The sequence below is a fragment of the Arvicola amphibius genome, chromosome 15 (genome assembly GCF_903992535.2).
Source record: "Arvicola amphibius chromosome 15, mArvAmp1.2, whole genome shotgun sequence".
Taxonomy (NCBI): Eukaryota; Metazoa; Chordata; class Mammalia; order Rodentia; family Cricetidae; genus Arvicola; species Arvicola amphibius.
Window position 1 is genome coordinate 13545277 of NC_052061.1, and position 22915 is coordinate 13568191.

The 22915-nt window shown below is 38.7% G+C and overlaps 1 protein-coding gene across 1 annotated transcript in view; it reads left to right on the forward strand.

Annotated features, from left to right (window-relative positions):
• Itfg1 (integrin alpha FG-GAP repeat containing 1) overlaps positions 1 to 22915 on the forward strand; it is a 120633-nt gene that overhangs the window by 30227 nt on the left and 67491 nt on the right. Inside the window, exon 6 of the mRNA XM_038312378.2 lies at positions 622 to 716. Within this exon, the coding sequence (XP_038168306.1) occupies positions 622 to 716 (95 nt within the window). The remainder of the gene's footprint in view (positions 1 to 621; positions 717 to 22915) is intronic.

The window sequence follows — 22915 nt, forward strand, 5'->3', positions numbered from 1 at the left end:
TTCTTTTTTTTTTTTTCTCTCATGGTTTATTTTTTTTTATATTTAAAAATTTCCATCTCCTTCCCTCCTCCTCCCCCCTCCCTCCGCTCCTCCTCCCCCTTCCCTCCCCTCCTTCTCCCCCTTCCCTCCCCTTCCCTCCACCCATATCCCCCCTCCCTCCCTCTCAAGGCCAAGGAGCCATCAGGGTTCCCCACTCTATGCTAAGTCCAAGGTCCTCCCAACTCCCCCCAGGTCCAGGAAGGTGATCGACCAATCTGAGAAGGCTCCCACAGAGCCCGTCCATGCAGAAGAATCAGAGCCCAGCGCCAATGTCCTTTGCTTCTCAGTCAGCCCCCGCTGTTGGCCACATTCAGAGAGACGGGTTTGGTCGCATGATCCATCAGTCCCATTCCAAATGGAAAGTTTCTTTTTCAAATGAAAATGTTTTGGACTTTGAGAAAAGCATCAACTTTACACTGTGACCACACTAAATCCCATTGAATTATATATATTAAAAATGTGGATTGTGTAATATATAAAATATATCATAATAATATTTTAAGTGATCATATGTTAATATTCTTATACTTTAGTAAAATACTCACTTAATACATGCCTTAAAAATATTTTTTTATATTTTAGAAATTTATCTTGGCATCCTGCCTTGACCACTAAAAGTAAAATGAGGAATCCACATTCTCATGCATTTATTGATCTGACCGAAGATTTTACAGCAGGTGAGTTCCATAGTAATGAAATGTATTATGATCTGCCTAAGAATGATGGGATTTTTATATCCCCATAAAAATAATTTCTTAATCACATTATGCTATGATCAAACCTTTAAAAAGTTACAATGTAATGTAGGTAGCAGAAGGTTAATATACTGGAAATAAGAGGAAGTATTTAGTGTGATGAATATGACCTTAGTTCTTACAGTTTTTGTTGATGTTAAACACCTTATATTTGAATTCTCCACTGTTTAGAGATTTTTGATAATTTGGACATATGCCACTCAATATTTTTTCCCTTTACATTTAAGTCTTTTACTAATAAATACCATAAAAAATAATGGTTGAAAAATTATTTAGCTTGAATACTGAAAAGGAGCAAATAAGAACTGTTGTTGACTGTGGAGCACTTGCTGGTTAACACTTTAACACTGAGCTCCTTCTTCAGGCCTGGAAACTCCTGTAATATGTTACACATTTACCCATTGCCTGGCTTTAAGAATTATAAGTCTACATATAGGTGGATAATTTATCTGAATGCTACCAAATGTCCCTCAGAAAATCTTAAAATCACAAATTTCTCATTTCACTTGTGAATACTTCAGTATGTACTTCTAAATGATGAGTATTTTAAAGATTCATTATGTTTATTTAGTGTAAATAAGAGTTTTGCATGTATGTCATGTACCACACACATGCTAGTACCTAATGACACTGAAAGGGGGGCACTGGATCCTGGAGTTCGGGTGACTGTGAGCCACCATATGGGTTCTGGAACTTAATCATGGTGCTCAGAAAGAGCAGCAAGTGCTCTAGACCAGCTGAGCCATCTCTTCTATCCCAAGAATGTTTTTTCTTTATTTCCACCAGTAGATTATTCTGAACCCAAAATGTTTTACAATAATTATTTAATAGTAAGTATATAGTCATTATTCAGAATAGCCCTATATACTCCCCAGGGTTTTGTTTTGTTTTTGTTTGGGATTTTGTTGTTGTTGTTGTTGTTGTTGTTGTTGTTTGTTTGGCTGGTTTTTTTTGGGGGGGGGTCGAGACAAGGTTTCTCTGTAGCTTTGGAGCCTGTCCTGGAACTAGCTCTTGTAGACCAGGTTGGCCTCAAACTCACAGAGATCTGCCTGCCTCTGCCTCCCAAGTGCTGGGATTAAAGGCAACAGAATACCATACAAAGAAATGTTACCAGTTTGCAGAAATATCTCTTTTCTGAGTCTGCTCTGGTTTGAAAGAAAATGACACCAAATGTAGCGACACTATTAGGATGTGTGGCTTTGTTGGTATGTGTAGCCTTGGTCGAGGAAGTGTGTCACTGTGGAGGCAGACTCTGAGGTCTCATATATGCTCAAGCCATGCCCAGTATCTTAGTTCACTTTCTGTTGCCTGCACAAGATGTAGAACTCTCAGCTACCTCTCCTCTGCCATATCTTCCTGTACACTGCCACATCCCACCATGATGTTAATAGACTGAACCTCTGAACTGTAAGCCGCCCCATTTACTATTTTCCTTTAAAAGAGTTGCCATGGTGTCTCTTCACAGCAATAGAAACCCTAACTAAGGAATCTGTCCCCATGGTGTTTCTGTGTTAATTTGTCCTTAGGTTTCAGTAGTTAGAGTCTGGAACATAGTCTGTGTTTTAGCTAATTAAGAAGATGCATAAATTTTTAATGTGTTATGATATTAAAATTAAATAGTCTTTTCATCTTACTAGGCATAGATCATTATATCCCCTTTCATGGATTTAGGCAGTATAGTGGTCATTGTCAAAGCCACTGTTTCAAAACAGCTAGAATGGCACTGTGACTTTCACTCCTTTACAGTGTTACCTGGAATTGTCTGTTCATAAAAAGAACTGCTGCCATTGTCTCTTTAGTCACCTGAAGTACAATCGAGTCAGGCAAAATAAATGAATAAGTGTGTTTGTTCTCTCATCCCATCAATTTTGGGCAGTTAAACCCCACAATCCAAATTTTCAATAACATTGTATTGTAAATCAGGAAACTAATTGCAGCTTATTAAATCAGGCCTGGTAACTGCTAGCAGTAAATATCTTCTTTTAATAGTATCATGTAGCCAGGTATGTTAACTCTTAGAGCCAAGGCAGGAAGGTCCCAAATTCCAGGCCAGTCTGGGCTACACAGACTGTCTCAAAAACCTAAAAGAGTGTTTGATGGCTGGCAAGAAAACACAGCAATTAAAACATCTGCAGCCAAGCCTAATTTCCTGAGTTCAATCCCTCGGACCCACACGGGAAAGGAAGAGAACTGACTCCTGCAAATCCCCTCTACCTCCCCATGTTTGCCATGGCACATGCAACATGCACACAAAATGGAAGCAATAATGTTTACCAAAAAAAGAAAAGTATTCTAAGATGAAATACTTAAATTTTATTTGAGACAAAAATTTTATAACCATATGTTAGTAGATTGTTGACTAAGAATTCTTCTAGTATATTCTCACTGTTTGCATATAATTTACAGTGTTAAGAAAATTGTAAGGAACCGAGTAAGTATGCTCTACATCTTACTAACTTTAAATAAAGAAAAAACATTCCTGTTCTGATAAGTTCATTATGCTTCAAACTTCCTGGGTCCTTGAATGTGCATCAAAATGGAGGCATTGACGAAACAGCAGATGTTCTAGTGTAGCCTGTCTGGTTTGCTAAATCATACAAAGCCTCCAGAAAAGGTTCTAAGTGTATTGTAATCAAAGCCACTCTTTTTTTTAATTTATTTTTTTAAACTATTTTTTCTTGTGTTACATACCAGTCCCAGTTCCCACTCCCTCCTGTCCACCTGCTCCCTCTGCCTCCCCCATCCCCACCTCACCCCTCATCCTCGTCTCACAGAGCCGTGGGAGGACAACAAAGTCTAGCATATTTCTTTGATGCAGGACCAAGGCCCTTCCCAATATATCTAGGCTGAGCAAGGTATTCCTCTAAAGAGAATAGGCTCCAAAAAGCCAGTACAAGCAGTAGGGATAAATCCTGGTCTCACTGTCAGTGACCCCACTGTCTGCCCCAGCCATACAACTATCAACCACATTCAAAGGGCCTAGTTTGGTCTTATGCTGGTTGTCCCCATCCCCCCCCCCCTCCACAGGGCAAGGCCAGTTCAGGCACCCTCACCACATTTGCTTAGGGTCTTAACTGGGATCATCCTTGTAGATTTCTGGGAATTTCCCTAATGCCAGGTATCTTGCTAGCCCCATAATGGGTCCCTATATCAAAATATCTCTTTCCTTGCTCTCCCTCTCTGTCCTTTCCCCATCTTGACTATCCCTTTCCCTCAAATTCTCCTCTCATTTCCCTTTTCCTGCCCTCCCCCTTTCTGTCCTCCCTTCTCCCGCTAGCCCCACACTCCCAATTTTTTCAGGAGATCTTATCTAGTTCCCTTTCTCAAGGGGATCCATGTATGTTTTTCTTATGGTTCTACTTGTAACCTAACTTCACTGGGGTCATGGATTATCGGCTCCTTTTGCTTTGCTTTACATCTAGTATTCACTGATGAGTGAGTACGTACCTTGCTGCTCTCTGCGTCTGGGTTACCTCACTCAGGATGATGTTTTTTTCTAGTTCCATCCATTTGCATGCAAATTTCAAGATGTCATTTTTTTAAACCTCTGAGTAGTACTCCATTGTGTAAATGTACCATATTTTCTTTATCCATTCTTTTGTTGAAAAACGTCTAGGTTGTTTACAGGTTGTGACTATTACAAATAATGCTTCTATGAACATGGCTGAGCACATGTCCATATAGTAGATTGAGCATCCTTTGGGTATATGCCCAAGAGTGGTATTGCTGGGTCTTGAAATAGGTTGATTCCCAATTTTCTGAGAAACCGCCATACTGATTTTCAGAGTGGTTGTACAAGGTTGCATTCCCACCAGCTAAGGATGAGTGTTCCCCTTACTTCACATCCTCTCCAGCATAAGCTATCATTGGTGTTTTTGATCTTAGCCATTCTGACTGGTGTAAGATGGTATCTCAGAGTTGTTTTGATTTCCATTTTCCTGATGGCTAAGGATGTCGAACATTTCTTCAAGTGTCTTTCAGCCATTTGAGATTCTTCTGTTGAGAATTCTGTTTATTTCCGTACCCCATTTTTTAATTGGATAATTTGTTATTTTGATGTCTAAATTCTTGAGTTCTTTATGTATTTTGGAGATCATTCCTCTGTCTGATGTGAGATCAGTGAAGATCTTTTCCCATTCAATGAGCTGCCTTTTTGTCTTACTGTGTCCTTTGCTTTACAGAGGTTCTCAGTTTCAAAAGGTTCCATTTATTTATTGTTGTTCTCAGTGTCTTTATTACTGGCGTTATATTTAGGAAGTGGTCTCCTGGGCCAATGTGTTGAAATTTAATTCTCACCTTTTCTTCTGTGAGGTTTGGTGTTAATAGATTTATATTGAGGTCTTTGATCCATCTGGGCTTGAGTTTTGTGCGTGGTGATAGATATGGATCTATTTGCATTCTTCTCCATGCTGACATCCAGTTATGCCAGCACCATAACTTGTTGAAGATGCTTTCTTTTTTTAGATCCATCCATTTGCTTGCAAATTTCAGGATGTCATTTTTCCCCACCGAGTAGTACTCCATTCTGTAAATGTATAACTTTTTTATCCATTCTTCAGTTGAGGAGCATCCAGGTTGTTTCCAGGTTCTGGCTATTACAATGCTGCCATGAACTTAGTTGAACACATGGCCTTGTGGAATGATTAGACATCCTTCAGGTATATAACCAAAAGTAGTATTACTGGGTCTTGAGTTAGATTGTTTCCTAATTTTCTCAGAAATCGCCATTCTGATTTTCAAAGCAGCTCTACAAGTCTGCACTCCCACTAGCAATGGAGGAGTGTTCCCCTTACCCCTCATCATATCTAGCATAAACTGTCATCAGTGTTTTTGATCTTGGCCACTCTTCTGACGGGTGTCAGACGGAGTCTCAGAGTTGTTCTGATTTGCATTTCTCTGATGGTTAAGGATGTTGAGCATTTCCTTAAGTGTCTTTCAGCCATTTGAGTTTTATCTGTTGAGAGTTCTTTGTTTATGTCTGTACCCTATTTTTTATTGGATTATTTGTTCTTTTGATGTCAAGTTTCTTGAGTTCTTTGTATATTTTGGTCATCAGTTCTCTCTCAGATGTGAGGTTCTGGAAGATCTTTTCCCATTCTGTAGGCTGTTATTTTGTCTTATTGACCATATTTTTTGCTTTACAGAATCTTCTCAGTTTGAGGAGATACGATTTATTAATTATTTCTCTCAGTGTCTGTGCTATTAAGGTTATATTTAGGAAGTAGTCTTCTTTGCCAGTGTGTTCAAGTGTACTTCCCACTTTCTCTTCTGTGAAGTTCAGTGTGGTTGGTTTTATGTTGAAGTCTTTGATCCTTATGGACTTGTGTTTTGTTCATGGCAATAGAACAAAATACATGTAGGCAGAAACTGCTTGTTTGTTTCCCACATGCCAAGACATGAAATAATCACACAGAAACTATATTAATTATAGCACTGCTTGGACTATTAGCTCAGGCTTTTTATTAACTACCTCTTACATCTTAAATTAACCCATTTCTATTATTCTGTGTATCGCCACAAGGCTGTGGCTTACCAGGTAATGTAGCTCTGCTGTCTGTCTCCTTCAGCAGCTACATGACTTCTCTTTGCCTTTCTCTCTATACCTCTGTTCAGATTTCCTGCCTGGATTTGTTCTACCCTACCATAGGCTCAAAGCAGCTTCTTTATTAACCAATGGCAATAAAACATACTCACAACATACAGAGGGGCATCCCATATCAGATATGGATCTATTTGCATTCTTCTACATGTTGATATCCATTTATGCCAGGACCAGTTGTTGAATATGCTTTTTCCGTTTTATAGTTTTAACTTCTTTGTCAAAAATCAGGTGTTTGTAGGTGTGTGGATTGATATCTAGGTCTTCAGTTTGATTCCATTGGTCCTCCTGTCTTTTTTTATGCCAATACCAGGCTGGTTTTGTTCCTGTCACTCTATAGTAGAATTTGAAATCAAGGATGGTGATGCCTCCAGAAGTTTCTTTATTGTACAAGATTGTTTTGGCTAGCCTGTGTTTTGGGGGGGTTGTTTGTTTGTTTTTGCTTCTTTTTTTTTATATGAAGTTCTTTCAAGGTCTGTGAGGAATTTTGCTGGGCATTGCATTGAATCTGTAGATTGCCTTTGGTAAGATTGCCATTTTTACTATGTTAATTCTCCATACCCAAGAGCAGTGGAACGCTTCCCATTTTCTGGTGTCTTCAATTTCTTTTTTCAGAGATTTAAACTTCTTGTCATACAGGTCTTTCTTTCACTTGTTTGGTTAGAGTTACCCCCAAGATATTTTATGTTATTTGTGGCTATTGTGTTGCTTCTCTGATTTCTTTCTCAGCCCATTTATCATCTGTAGAAAGAAGGGCTACTGATTTTTGGATTTTTTTTTTTTTTACTTAATCTTGTGTCCTGCTGCATTATTGAAGGTGTTTTACCAGTTGTGGGAGTTTCCTGGTAGAATTTTTGGAGTCACTTATATATACTATCATATGATCAGCAAATAGTGTGAGTTTGACTTCTTTCCCACTTTCCATCCCCTTGATCTCCTTCTGTTGTCTTACTGCTCTAGCTAGAACTGCAAGTACTATATTGAATAGATATAGAGAAAGTAGACGATCTTGTTCTCTTCCTGATTTCAGTGGGATCGCTGTGAGTTTCTCTCCATTTAGTTTCATGTTATCTCTTGGCTTGCTCTATATTGGCTTTATTGTGTTTAGGTATGTTCCTTGTATACTTGTTCTCTCCAAGACTTTTATCATGAAGTGCTGTTGAACTTTGCCAAAGGCTTTTTAAACATCTAATGAGATAGATGATCATATCTTTCTTTTTGTTTCAGTTTGTTTATATGGTAGATTACATTGACAGATTTTTGTATGTTAAACCATCCCTGCATCTCTGGGATGAAGCCTACTTGTTTATGGTGGATGATTTTTCTGATGTGTTCTTTGATTCAGTTTGTCAGTATTTTACTGAGTATTTTTGCATCAATGTTCATTAGTGAGATTGGTCTGTAATCCTTTTTCTTAATAATGTCTTTGCGTGATTTGGATATGATGGTTACTGTAGCCTCATAAAAAGAGTTTAGCCATGTTCTTTCTGTTTCTATTGTGTGGAACAATTTGAGGAGTGTTGGTATTAGTTCTTCTTTGAAAATCTTGTTGAATTCTACGCTGAAACCATCTGGTTCTTGGCTTCTTTTAGTTGAGAGACTTTTGATGACTGTTACTATTTCCTTGATGGTTATAGGTGCATTTAATTTGCTTATCTGGTCATTATTTAATTTTGGTAAGTGATATTTATCCAGAAAATTGTCCATTTCCTTTAAGTTTTCCAGTTTTGTGGAGTACAGATTTTTGAAGTATGACCTGAAGACGATTCTCTGCATTTCCTATGTGTTTATTGTTATGTCCCCTTTTCATTTCTGATTTTGTTAGTTGGGATATTATTGTCTCTCTGTCTTTTGTTCAGTTTGGAAAAGGTTTGTCTATGTTGTTGATTTTCTCAAAGAACCAGCTCTTTTTCTCATTGATTCTTTGTATTATTTTCCTTATTTCTATTTTGTTGATTTTAGCTCTTATTTTGATTATTTCCTGTCATCTAGTCCTCCTTCTTTTTATTCTAGATCTCTCGGGTTTTATGTTAACTTGCTAATGTGGGATTTTTTTCAGATTTCTTATGTAGTCATTTTGTGCTATGAACTTTCCTCTTAACACTGCTTTCATTGTGTCCCATAAGTTTGGGTAAGTTGTGCATTCATTTTCATTGAATTCTAGGAAGTCTTTAATTTCTTTCTTTATTTCTTCCTTTATCCAGGGATTATTCAATTGAGCACTGTTCAATTTCCATGAGCGTATAGGCTTTCTGCAGTTAGTGTTGTTTTAGAATTCTAAGTTTAAGCCATGGTTATCCAATAAGATACAGGGGGGTTATTCCAATTTTTTTGAATCTCTTGAGGTTTTCTTTGTTACAGAGTATGTGGTCAATTTTTGAGAAAGTTCCATGAGATGCAGAGAAGAAGGTATATTTTGTGTTTGGGTTAAATGTTCTATAGATGTCTGTTAAGTTCATTTGAGTCATGACATGTCATCTGCTCTCTTATTTTTCTGTTATGATTATGTCTGGTTGACCTGTCCATTGGAGAGAGTGGGGTATTGAAGTCTCCTACTATTCGTGTGTGGTATTTAATGTGTGATTTAAGCTTAGTAATGTTCTCTTGTATTTGGGGCATAGATGTTCAGGTTTGTGACTTTATGTGGTTTTCCCTGTGATGAAGTGTTGTTCTCCATCTCTTCTGATACAGTTTAGGTTGAAGTTTTAAAACGATTGGCTTCTTTTTATAACTCTCTATACTCTTTTGCTTCTCTTTCCCAAGCCTAAATACTTTTATCCAACACTGTGACTCATTTAGAGGTCTTTTTTTTTAACTGAATCTGTCTTTATTGTGTATCTGTGATAATTTTCTGACCAGAAATGCTTTTTTTAATGATAAGTGGGTGTGGCTAGAGCCAACATGGCCCTGCCTGCTTGCTCCTCCTAGTCCTATATGGCAGATACATGTTTGCTGCCTCAGAACCATGTATATTGCCCCATTTTTAGGCACATAGTGGGTCTATGTTGCCATTAAGCAAGTTGTATCACTGCTCACAAACCCCATTTAAATGCTTATTGGTCGGACCTCCTGAAAGAATCAGAGCCATTTGTGCTAGTGGACCAGGATGCCACCATTGATACTGCAGATCAGGAAGATCTCTCTTAAAAGAGCTACAGCATGCCACCAGAAAACAGAGCCCATCCAGGAAAAAAAAAATGTGGCTAAACTTTGCTTTTTAGTGTCTAGAATTCCTTTCCAAGCCCTCTCAGGTTTTTTGTGGATTTAGCTAGCACATGTTGGAGCACCAACTTGTTATAGGAACTCACTTATTCATTTCCCAGCCACTCAGATGCAAATAAACACACAAAAACTATATTAATTGCAGTACTGTTATCCAATAGCTTAAGCGTATTTCTAGATAGCTCTTTTATTTTTATTTAACCATTTCTATTATTTTATATTTTATCATGAGGTTTGTGGCCTGCCGGCAAGGTTCCAGCTAGTGGCTTGCATCAGGTTAGCATATTACATTTTCAACTGCCCAGTTTATTCATAACTGAAAGATATCTTTGACCTGCAGATATAACAGATAACAAAGGGAATTCTTGAAAAAATTTCTACATACTTCAAAAGTCCAAGCTCTGCTTTTTGTTGTCATTCCTTAGTTTTGGTTACGTTAAGTTTTGTGTGGCTTTTTTTGGTTTGGGGTGTGGTATGGTATGCTGTGCTGTGGTATGGTATTTTGTGATAGGGTCTCACTGTCCTCTAGCCTGGCCTTCATACTAGAAAGATGCTTCTGCCTTCCTTCCCTCTTGCTGGATCACAGGTGTGGATCACGGTGCCAGGTTAAGCATTCAGAAAGGATTTTTCAGAAATATATAAAATACTCAGAAAGTTTGACTATGTTAATCCTGCTTAAGCAATATTACAAATGATGGGGATCTTCTTTATTATTGTTATTTTATGCAAATTAAGCCTCATGATATCATGAAGTGACCATCTGATTCACTGAAATACATTGTGTTTGAAATTACTCCAATTCTGTTGTAAATAATAGGTGGTCTCTATCAGCAAAGATGAACAGACCTATTTACTAATATCTGCAGTTCTTTCTATTATATTATTTATGTTCTTTGATAAAGATGGGACACCAGGGAAACAGACTTATAGATTATTTTTATTACAAGTATGTTATGCATACAGATGGCTTTTCCAAACATTTTAGTGAAAAATTATATAGATATTATTTTGTGGCAGTCTATTTTATTAAAGATATTCTGATTATGGTTTCCCCCAACTCCTCCCTGATCTTCCCTGACCCTCCACACACCCCAAATTATACCCTTTATCTTTGTCTCTCTTTCATTAGAATACAAATAAGCTTCTAATAATAATAATAAAATAGGGTAAAATAAAACAGACAAGAATATGATGAAGAAAACAAACTACCAGGAGAAAAGGAGCCAGACAAAAAGCTCAAGAAACACTTCCCTTCTCAAGAGTGGGGCCCCATCTGGTTCAGGCACATTCAGGGAAGCTGTGTGCTGTCTCTGTGAGTTCATATGTGTGTCAGTCCCAGTGTTTTTAGAAGGCCTGTTTCCTTCGGCCCACCTGGCACTTAGAATCTTTCTGCCTCCTCTTTTGACTAGTTCCCTGAGCCCTGAGGAGAAGGGGTCGATGGAAACATCACATTTAAGGCTGAGTGTTCCAAGGTCTCTCACTCTGCACTTGGTTCCATTTACTTCAGGAAGAAGCTTGTATGATGATGACTGAGCAAGGCACTGATGTATGTCTGTAGCAGACTGCCATTAGGAGTAAGCTATGGTCCTTAAACAAAAGAGTAGTTGGATTTCCCTGTGGTTCCTGACCTATGTAGTCTCAGATTCTTGGCCACTTTAGTAGTGTTAGGCTTGGGTTCCCTCCCATGGAATGGGTCTTAAATCTAATCAGATATTGGCAGTTATTCACGACTTTTGCACCACTGTTGCATCAGTGTATCTTGCAGGCAAGTTACTATTATTGATTTAAGGGTTATAAATGGGTTGATGTTTACCTTTCTTCTCTGGTAGCATACAGAGTACTTTCTAATACCATGAATACAAGTCTGTCGTGTGAAAGCTCTGGGTAAGGCATCAACTTGACTTCTCCATGTTCACTGAGTTATATAGGGGTGTGTGTGTGTGTGTGTGTGTGTGTGTGTGTGTGTGTGTTTTCAGCAATAGGACTTTACCATCAGTTTGTGGAGAATAACTAATAGCCTTGTCAATGCCATGGGTTGTTTAGGGTTATCCATGGAGCCATTTGGCCAACAACTCAATTAGATATAACCTGTTCCTGGAACTGGAGGTGTCATTTAGTGATGAGAGATGTCTAGTTATGTCTTTGTCTTCTCCCATTATTTGGTAATTCCATTTAAATTTCTTTCATGTATCTTAAATTTTTAAGAAGTTTCTACTATATTTGTTTTCCATACAACCCCTCAAATGGCTCTTAGTTTTAGCTGTCCTACCCCATATTCCCTTCCTAACCTCCTCCTCTTTGCCCTCCCTGGTTGATCTTTCTTTCTAATCACTTCACAACCCCCATCCATCTACAACTATCTATTCTAGTTCCCCTTCCTAGGGAATTCCATTCCCTATCCACAGTCCCTTATTCTTTACTTAACCTCTGTGGTTATATGGATTATATAACCTGTTAATCAAAGATGTAACAGCGAACATTGTGGCTGTTTTATAGTGACTACGTTACGTTATCCAGCAAATAAAAGTTTAACAAAGCATTTAATTTATTAATGTCTTTTTAGTCTTTTTCTTAAATACTTGGTAGTTTGAAAGAGAATGGCCCCATAGGCTCATATATTTGAATTCTTATTTACCAGGGAGTTGCACTATTTCAGAAGGATTAGGAGGTATGGCCTTGTTGGAGTAGATGTGTCACTAGGAGTGGGCTTTGAGGTTTCAAAATCCTAATGCCAAGCCCAGTCTTCCAAACTCTCTCTCTTCCTGACTTGTTCATGGTATTAGAAAGTACGAGGCCAGCCTGGTCTACAAGAGCTAGTTACAGGACAGGCCCCAAAGCTACAGAGAACCCTGTCTCAAAAAAGCAAACAATAAATAAATAAATAGAAAGTACTCTTGTCTGTGGTATTAGAAAGTACATGCTGCCAGAGGAGAAGGTAAACATCAACCCTACTACAAACCCTTTGATCTACAATGGTAACCTGCCTGCCCTCCCCTCTTTCCCCATCCCATGCCCCTGCTATGTGTATGTGTGTTTGCCTACACATCCATATGTAGAACTCTCAGCTACTTTTTCATCTCCATGTCTGTCTGCCTGCATGCCACCAGACTCCTCAGTATGATGATGATGATGAACTACACCTCTAAACTAAAAGCAAGCCCCCAGTTAAATGCTTTCTCTCATAATAGTTGCCATAGTCATGGCATCTCTTCACAACAATAGAGCAGTGACTAAGAAAAATACAGTCAGGACTGCATAATAATAACCATCATGATTTGGACTTTTAGAAAAGCATGACCCTATTGTAAGCATTTTATGCGCATTTACTTACTTAATCCTTACATATGGAATAAGGTTTTGTAATTCTTTTTTCACCTTGTGAAGCCAACTAAAGATGTTAAATAGCTTTCCCCATAGGTACTCCTTAACTTTTTATTTCAAATGTTTGATTATAATATGTCTTTTTAAATATTTATTTATTTTATATGTATGTGCATGAAAGTGTATGTATGTGCACCACATGCATGCCTAGTGTTGACAGACATTTCTGTCCTGTCTGGTCCTACAGTCGTTCGGTCCCAAAGAAACACACAGAGTCTACATTAATTATAAACTGGTTTGCCTATTAGCTCAGGCTTTCTTATTAAGTAACTCTTACATCTTACATTAACCCATAATTCTTGTCTGTGTTAGCCACCTGAATTGGTACCTTTATCAGTGAGGCATTCTCATCCTTGTTTCCTTGCATCTGGGTGACAACTGCGGAATGAGCCTTTCCTCTTCCCAGAATTCTCTTGTTCTGGTCTCGCTGCCTATACTTCCTTCCTGGCTACTGGCCAATCAACGTGTTATTAAACCAATAAAAGCCACAAATCTTTACAGGGTACAAGGCCATTGTATCACAGCATGCCTGGTGCCTAAGGAAGTCAGAGAAGGCTAATAATATATTCTTGGGCAAATTATTTAGCCTAAGTTTCAAGCACTTTATCATGTAAAGTGGGAATGACAGCTGAGTCGTGGTTATACAAGCCTTTAGTTCCATAACCCAGGAGGCAGAGGCAAGTGGATTTCTGTGAATTTGAGGCCAGTCTGGTCTACAAAGTGAGTTCTGCAGCATCTAGGGCTATACAGAGAAACCCTTTCTTAAAACCACATGGATGGATGATGGATGGATGGATGGATGGATGGATGGATGGATGGATGGATGGATGGGGAGTATTAAAAGTGTTAAAAGTATGTGGGGCAGATAGAACCAAAAAGCCATGCCATTTTGACTGTGTTTTTTTGCTAATAAAAGCATGAATACTTGGAGAAAGAAATATTTGCAATTCTATTAATAGAGACTTTCTGGCTACTATTGAGTAATAATAAAGTATAGGAACCGCAGATGAATTTTCAGTTGGACAAAAATGTAATTTCCATATGACATGAAACAAAGTCTTTACTTGCTATAGGGAATATACATATAAAGCTAGCTATGATATATTTAAAATGTACCTTATAAATCATGTGTGCTGCATGGTATGAAGAGTGTATTGTAGTGAGTAACAGACAGAAAATATTCAATTTCTGAATTTTCTCTAATGGAAACTATTTCCTCTGAAGGTATGCTTCTCTTCTTTGAGTATTTTTTTTCTTTTTTCTCTTTTCAAGAGTTTAAGGCCTGGTTTGATACAGGGTCTTATCTTATTCCAGGGTAGCCTTGAATTAATGATCCTCCTGCCTCAGCCATTTGAGGACTGATATTTGCAATGTGTCTACACATTTGGCTTCCTTCCTTCCTTTTTTTTTTTTTATGTTGTTGGTGATGTTGTTATTTATTGCTAGGATGGACTCAGGCCCTCATGCATCCCAAGCAACCCAGCATGTAAGTGTTCTTTAACTGTTCTGTTCACCTTTATTCTTTTGTGTGTGTGTGTGTGTGTGTGTGTGTGTGTGTGTGTGTGTGTGCTCGCGCGTGCCTGTGGAAACCAGAAGAGAGTGTCAGAACCCCTGATTTTGTACTTACGGTGGTTGTGAGCCATCCGATGTAGGTCCTAGGCACTGAACTCGGGTCCGTTGGAAGAGCAGCAAACACTCTTAACCACTGAACCATTTCTCTAGTTCCTTTATTTTATTGTTTTATGTACATGAGTGTTTGCCAGTGTATTTATATGTTCACCATGTGTATGCAGTGCATGCAGAGTGCCAGATCTGCTGGACCTGAGTAGCAGTTGAGAACTTCATGCTCCACAGGAGCAGCAAATCTTTTAACCACTGACCCACTTTCCAGCCACTCATGAAGTGTCATTAAAGAAGAAAATTTAAAAGTTGCTCTCTGAAATCCCATTTAATAGTTTTAGAGCTCTTTAAATTTTTTGTTTGTTAAAGCAGTATTTCATACTAGCTTAAGCTGGCCCTGGCCTTGTACCTATCTGATTGCCTCAGTTTGTAGGTGCTGGGATTATATATTATGAGCCATCACACACCTGGCTAAAATTCTTCTAATAGCATTTCTTCATTTATAGTTTATCTCATTTTCACCGAATTTATCCATTAACAGTATCAGTTGGTTTGTGTCTTTGGTAGCAGTTCTTCAGTCTGTCTGTTCCTTGCTCTCAAATGTGGACCTGCAGCAAAAGCTCCACCTGGTTCCTCACTAAGAAAATGTTTGCCATTGTGGATTGTATTGAGCCTAATCCATGCATGGAATGTGAAGAGCTGGCCTCTCTCTCTGATAAATGTTCACTGGAGCATTATCTGATGAATACACTTTACCTGAGCATAAATAGGAATGTTGAAGTTGTATTAGCTCCCTAATGTCACCAGGGCTCCATTTAGTACACTGGAAGAAGAATAAATGACACTTTGGCATTGTGGTTGTCATTCTGAATGGAATGCCTGCCAGCAGATCAAATTCTTCTGCTGTCAGAAAGGATCTGATTCATCTGGGGATGTTACTACCTTTGTGGCCTTATCTGATGGCTTCATTTATTTTCAGGGAGCGGAACAGAAAAAGCAACTTAATATTCTCTTCGTAGGAGCAGATTGCCTCAATTATATTTAGGCTTTCATAACTCTCCATCATTACAGAAAGTAACTGCTAACTGAAGTGAGCCAAGCCAACTAAACGCAGGTGCTAGCTCAGCCTGAGCTGTTCCTGAAGAGGGGTTAAAGAGACCACAAAAGGGCAGTGCCTTAGGGTTGACATGTATGAACATTTCCAATACTAGCAGCACAGTACAGCATATGCTCAGTATTTCAGCAGCAACTTGGATGTCTCTTACATCAGTTCAGACCCTTTCTCTCCTTTCCTTTTTCTGTCTCTTGGCTTCTTCCATATCGTTCCTTGTTCTTCTCCATAGACACTGGGAATGAAAGGGGAAATTAGCCTTTTCCATATTTTCTCTGATTTCAAGTTTTGAAAGGGTACATGATACGTTGTTTAAGTATAAAAAAACCAGCTTGTGGATTGGGAGAATATTTGCAAATCTCTGATAAAGGCTAATATAAAAAAATAATAGCAAACTTATATAGCTTAAGTATAGTCCAATTATAAATGGTCATATAGCATAAAAATACAGTATAAAATAGCCAACAGGTGTAAGACAAGGCAGTCAGTTTAACTAATCATCAAAGACAGAAAAAAAGTTTACTTATGCTGGTGATATGATTGCATGTTGGTGTAGTCATTATTTTTAAAAAAGAGTATGGAAATTTATCTTAAAAGTAAAAATAGAGCCGGGCGGCGGTGGCGCACGCCTTTAATCCCAGCACTCGGGAGGCAGAGGCAGGTGGATCTCTGTGAGTTCAAGACCAGCCTGGTCTACAAGAGCTAGTTCCAGGACAGGCTCCAAAGCTACAGAGAAACCCTGTCTCGAAAAACCAAAAAAAAAAAAAAAAAAAAGTAAAAATAGAATTGCTGCATAACCTAGTCATCTCTTTTCTAAGATGAAATCACCATGTGAAAAAGGTATCTCTACTGTTAATGTTGTTGTAGCATCAGATACAACAGGCAGAACATGGAACTGACTAGAGATGTCCATCAGCAAATGAGTAGAGACAGTGAATTTGGGGTGGTTTGCAGAGTGAGTGTGCACACATAGAATGGGATGTTTCCAGACTTTAAAGAAGGAGTTCTAGTCCTCTGGCATAACACAGATGGGCCTAAAGACATCATACAAACAAAGTAAACCAGATACAGAAAATAATCTTTATCTAACTTATATGAGAAATAGTACAGAAAAGAAAACCAGAGACAGAAAATAATTCTTAATCTAACCTATATGAGAAATAGTTTTATATTATGGCAGATATGTGTGTGTATATATGTGTATATGTATGTTCTAGCTTCATTTCTATAGCTATGATAAAATACTCCAGCAAAAATCAAGTTAGGGGAGAAAGGGTTTATTTGAGTTACATTCATCATTTAGGGGAAGTCAAGGCATGAACTTCAGCAACTAGTCACATCACATCCACATCTAAGAGCAGAGAGACTCTAATAGACCCTGTGACTATTTGGTCACTGCTTATGTTCAGCTAACTTTCTTTGCTCCTACACAGTTCAGGGCTCAGCCCATGAAATGGTACAGCCAATATCAGGGTAGGTCTTTTTATATCAGTTAACCGTCAAGATAATCTCCCAAAGACATGCTTGTGCACCAGTCTCATCTAAGTAATTCCTCAGTTTGGGTTCTTTTCTCTGATGATTCTAAACTATTCCAAGTTGACACCTAAAACAAACCAGTACGAACTGAAATGTTTTTATATGTACAGACATACATGCACATACACATACACGGACACATGCATTCATACATGTGCATGCACGTGCATGTGCACACACACACATACACAGAAAGATTGAAATATTTACCATAGACAAGGCAGGAGGAAAGAAATACAGAGACACGAGTCAACGGGTATAGAGTCGCAGTTTGTGGAAGTTGAATGGTTAGCACATGACGTAGATACCTCAGCTAGAAATGAGTACATTATAGATGTTTTTGCCACAAAGAAATGGAAAACTAATTAATTTGGGGACTCAACCTGTTTCACTGTAATCATTTTATCATTATGATTATGCATCTCATGGTATCATTGTATTCTTAATGTACATAATAATTATTTTGCAGATATCTATTTTAAAAATCTGGATTTGGGGCCTAAGAGCTGTGTGTGCCTGGTGCACTGTCGATCACATGAAACCTTACAGTTCAGTTAGGAGACTTTGTTGAGCATTAAGAACTGGTTAGAGTGTGTTTAAAGTACTTATCAACAGAAAGGATCAGTATCAGCTCTCCAGTTATCTGTAAAGCCTTTCCACCTAGTGGTTTTATAGCATCCATTTGCTCAGAGACGTGAGTCACTCCTTTCGATGTCCTAGAAGAGGCTCTAGTTCCTTTACCAGCATCTATTCTTATTCCCTGGCTACCTGTCAAGTTTTGTCTCTTGTTCTCTGCTGATATCAAATGCTTCCTGAACCAGACTACTTTTTCTTGAATACCCTCTAATTTTCCTCATCTGTACTTGCTGCTTCCTGTGACTTGAAAACTCTAGTATGGTACTATTGACAGTTGAGTTGGATCGTTAGCGTAGAATGCTGTCTGCACATTGTAAGATGTTTGGCAGCATCCTTAACTTTTACTTTCTTTTTAAAATTCTTCGTGTATGTGTTTGTTTTGTGTGAGAGGAGCTGTGAAGTCAGAGGACAGCTTGTAGAGGTCATTCTTTCTTTCTACCATGTGGAGCCGAGGGATTGAACTCAGGTCATTGGATGTGGCAGCAGGTACCAACTCCAAGTCCAGTAGCAACCAAAAACGTCTTTAGACATTTCCCGTATTGACAGGTGAACTCTCAAACTTCATCTGAGATACGGTTTGTGTCTAATTTGTTCCTGTTTTCTCTTTGCTTCCTTGACTCCTGAGTTGTTTCTAGTGCCTGATGCAGGAAGCCATGCACTTGAGTTCTGTACATTCTCCATCTTACCCTTGCTGGTCCCTGTGCTCTCTTCTATACTTCTGCTCTGTCTTATCACATGCAAGTCAAAGATCAGCATTGTCAGCTACATTCATTCTGTTTTCTACAGTGTTTCCTTCACAATTAAAGGAAGCATCCTTCCAACTGTCTCAGGTAGAATGCACCAAAACTCATTCTGGTCTTGGGAAAATACCTTTACTCCTCAGAAATGATTGTGCAACTTTCCTTTGAAGCTTCTGCCTTCCAGCTCTACAACTGTCTTCTACTCTGATTTCCCACATAGACAGATTTGCTGCTTCACTGGAGACATAACTTCCTGCATAGCTATGCAGCTGTGGTGTTGTTACTTCAGAACACAGAGATGGCTCAGCCCAGCACTTACCTCCCATCCTAGCTATCTGTTCGCTCCCTGTGCCTCATGGGTACTGGAAAACTTGCTACGCTTTTTTTTCCCAAGACAGGGTTTCTCTGTATGTTTTTGAACCTCATTGTACCCTGTAGTTCACTAATTTTTCTTACTACATTATTTTCATCTTTCGCCCTCCAGTCTTTATTTCTCCTGTTCATTCTAGAAGCATTCTTACAAATACACTTAGCTCACCTATGTTCCTAGACACTCTCATCCTAGGACCATCCAGACAACTATAGTCTGTCCCCAGAAAAACACATTATAATCTCTGTTGGGAAACCATCCCTGGCTACACTTAGCCCTTTTTTATTTTCTCTTACGATTACTGAACTTTGCCTCCACTTCAGTCACAGGTTGAATTTGAGTCTTCTTTCTCCTCCGGATATATGACAGCCTTCAAATCTTGCCTCCTTTGCCTCCCTACTCCACCTCCCCTCTTCCTTCCACTTTGATGGGGCCCCTGGGGAAGATAACAGTCGCACTTATGACAACAGGTAATAGCTATACTTACCTTGTCTGGGCATTTAGCAATGTCTGTGCTCTGGGGCACTGTAGAGGCAAATGTAGCCTCTGCTTTGCCGTGATTCTTTTTTTTTCTATGACAGGGTTTTTCTCTATGTTGTCCTGGCTGTTATGGAACTCACTCTGTAGGTCAGGCTGGTCTTGAACTCACAGAGATCTGTCTGCGTCTGCCTCCCATGTACTGGGATGAAAGGTATGCACCACCTTGCTCAGCTCTCCCCTAGGATTCTTAATTGTTTTCACTCATAATTGATAGATTTGTGTTAATGCCTTAATTTTAACCTTTAAAATGTTAATTTCCTATGTGTGTATGTATAGTCTTCCACCTTTTCGAAGTAGGGTCTCACGTGGTTTTAGTTAAGTTCATTGTATGGTAAATCAGCATTGCTGAATACAGCCCCACCCCAAAGTTTGTTATTCTTTACTCATTCCACATGACAGGCTATCTTTTGCATGTTTTCACTAAAATGTAGAATTTCTGATACTGTTCCAAAGAGGCTGTAGCTTTGGATGTCTGTTCGGTATTCTGGGATGTCCATTCTTTAAACAGATCTCTGTCCCTCCTGTTATACTCAGCTTTTAGGCTCCATTAGTTGCCAACTAATTATTCTGTAGTTTCTGATAATACTTTGCTCCATAACTTTACTACTTTTCCCCACCAAATCTGTATTTATTGTGAGCACACACTTAAGTTTGAACTTCTCCACATGCTCTTTTGGATCAAGTTAGCTCTTCTTAAAGCACATCTTTGTAGTTGTCTGTGTTACAGCCTGCCTTTCCTCTAGGGCATGATCTTGAGCCATGAAGATGCCCTTCTGAATGATACCACTGTTTTACAGAAAAGTAGCCATGTTCCTTATTCTGAAAAGAAATGAATAAACATCTATTCATCCCAGATCAGGCACCAATGAACAAGGATACAATTCCATCCAAGTACAGCTTAGGGAACAATGAGTTTATTGGGCTTACAAGAGCGTAGGGAGAGGAATTACTTACAGGAGTAATGTTAACTCCCAACAGATATGTCACTGATGAGTTACAGCCCAGCAGCAGTGACAACCTTCCCAAAAGCTGCAGATGGAAGCCCCTTTTTAGACTTCCCACATCTTTTGAATATAGCTATAGCACTATCAGAGTTCACATGAAGGACTGCATATAACTAGGATACAAGATAGGGCTGAGAGGCTGGAGTCACCCAACTCCATCTATGGGGGAATGTTAACACAAGCCACATCTTGTGCTTGTTGGTAACCAGAGCTATTCAAGTTTCAAGATGGCTTGGCAGCGTCATCCTGAAGACAATACTCAACAACAGAGACAATTCAGAACGATATTGGTGCTTCTGATCATTGCCTCTTGCTCTAGAAGGGAACTTTTGCATCTAGTAGACATTTGCATACCTAAAAATTATCAATCCTAATGTCACATTAGGTGGTTTGGGTTGCATTGAGAAAAAAGATTTTGTGATGGTGCTACGTAGAGTTTTCTGTCATGTTTTTCATTCTATAAATTTTAATATGAGAAATTAGCAAAGCAGCATTGGAACTCTCTTGCCTGGCTTGATTAACTACTTTTCATTTTTGGTACAGTGTTTTAGTCAGTTTTCAGTTTAGGATGCTAAAAATTCTAGTTCTCATTTAAGACCCTTTGTCATTTAAAAAAAACTTCTAATGAAATGAATACTCTTATAATAATGTGTGAGTAGCATTTTGCTGTTAAATAGGCAGAGAAAAGAAGGAAAGAAGATAATTTAAGATTGATAGGTAACTATAAGGTTTACAGTTTGCAAATGTACATTAAATTAGGATTGTTATTTAAATTGCTTAATATATCTAATTGAATTGAAGTTTTTAAAACACGAGTTTAAATATTTCTTGGTTAGTTGTGTGTGTGTGTATACATGTATGTATATGTGCATGTGGGGGATGTGGGAAGTTAGGTGTGTGTATGTGTATGTGGGGGTGCATGTGTGCCCAGAGGTGCGTGCGTGCGTGCGTGTGTGCGTCTGTGTGTGTGTGTGTAATTCAGAAGAAAGCCTCCAGGAGTCAGCTCTTGACTTCTACTTTATTGACGAAGGCTCTCTGCTATTGTTTCTGCCATGACCTATATGTACTCCACAATAGCTTCCCGGTCAACTCAAGAAACTTCTTGTCTCGACCTCCCATCTCATCATAAGGCTGTTGAGATTACCCATCTCACTGTAGGAGTGTTAGAATTAAGTTGCATGCTGCTATGTCCTGTTTTTAACTTGGGCTCTGGGGAAGGAACTCGGGATTATGTAGCAAGCAGTTTCGCTTGTTTAAACCCTCTTGCCAGCCTTGACATTTCATTCTTTGCCAATGTTTTCCTTATTTTTCAGATAAATATCTACATTTTCAAATGACAAATTTAGGGACTACATAAGTCAAAGGTCATCATGCCGAATAAGTTACTAACTTTTCATAAGTATCAACTTCAGATTTCAAAGGTGAAACGCTTTTATAAATGTCAAGTGTCCATAGCATGCCCACTGCATTAATAAAATAAGCTCAGTTCTGTAGTTTTGTTTGGGGCCTCAGGTAGAAGATATGTGTCTCATTTTTTTTTCAGTTTCTTCATTTGATTATTTGATTTTTACTTATGTACATTAAAAAATCTTTAACATCTATAAAATGTCGCATATCAATAATGTATGCATTTCATTGATAAAAGTAGTACATTTCTGGTACTAGGGAGATAGTTTAGTGGTAAAGTACTTTCTATGTAAGCATGAGAACCTCAGTTCAGATTCTGGGACCCTAATAAAACCCAGATGTAGCAGCATATGCTTGTGTCCATGACACCTGCACCAGGATAAGCCAAACCCGTTCCAGCCTTGTCACCTGCCAGCCTTGCTGAAATGTGAGCTCCAGGTTCAGTGAGAGACCCTGTCTCAACCCCAGTTAAGAGGGACAGAGGAAGGAAGACACCAGTGTAAAAAAAAGGACACTCATTGAAAAGAAGTTTTAACATGTAAGGGGGTGAGAAGCCAAGTGGGGGGTGAAAATTATCTGTAACCACTTGTGCACCTATGAAATTGTCAAAGAACTGAAGATAAGTTTTGAAAATCAGATGACAAAGCAATTGAGGAAGGCATTCAAGCTTCAACCTCTGACCTCCAAATGCATCCATGCATGTGAGCACTCACATACAAGCACACATGTACAAGTGCAGAAGAATGACACATTTCTGCCTAACATGTATATGTCACTTCTTCCTTGATGTCTTCCCAAAATTCATCTGAGCAGATAATGTGTCCATATGAATAGGATCCGTTCAACTCTGGCACAGCCATTACTACAAAGTATTTGTCAGTTTGTACATCTGTCTTCTCAAACATCAGGGACATTCTTAATCAGTGTCTCTCTGATTCCTGTTTGAGTACCAAAC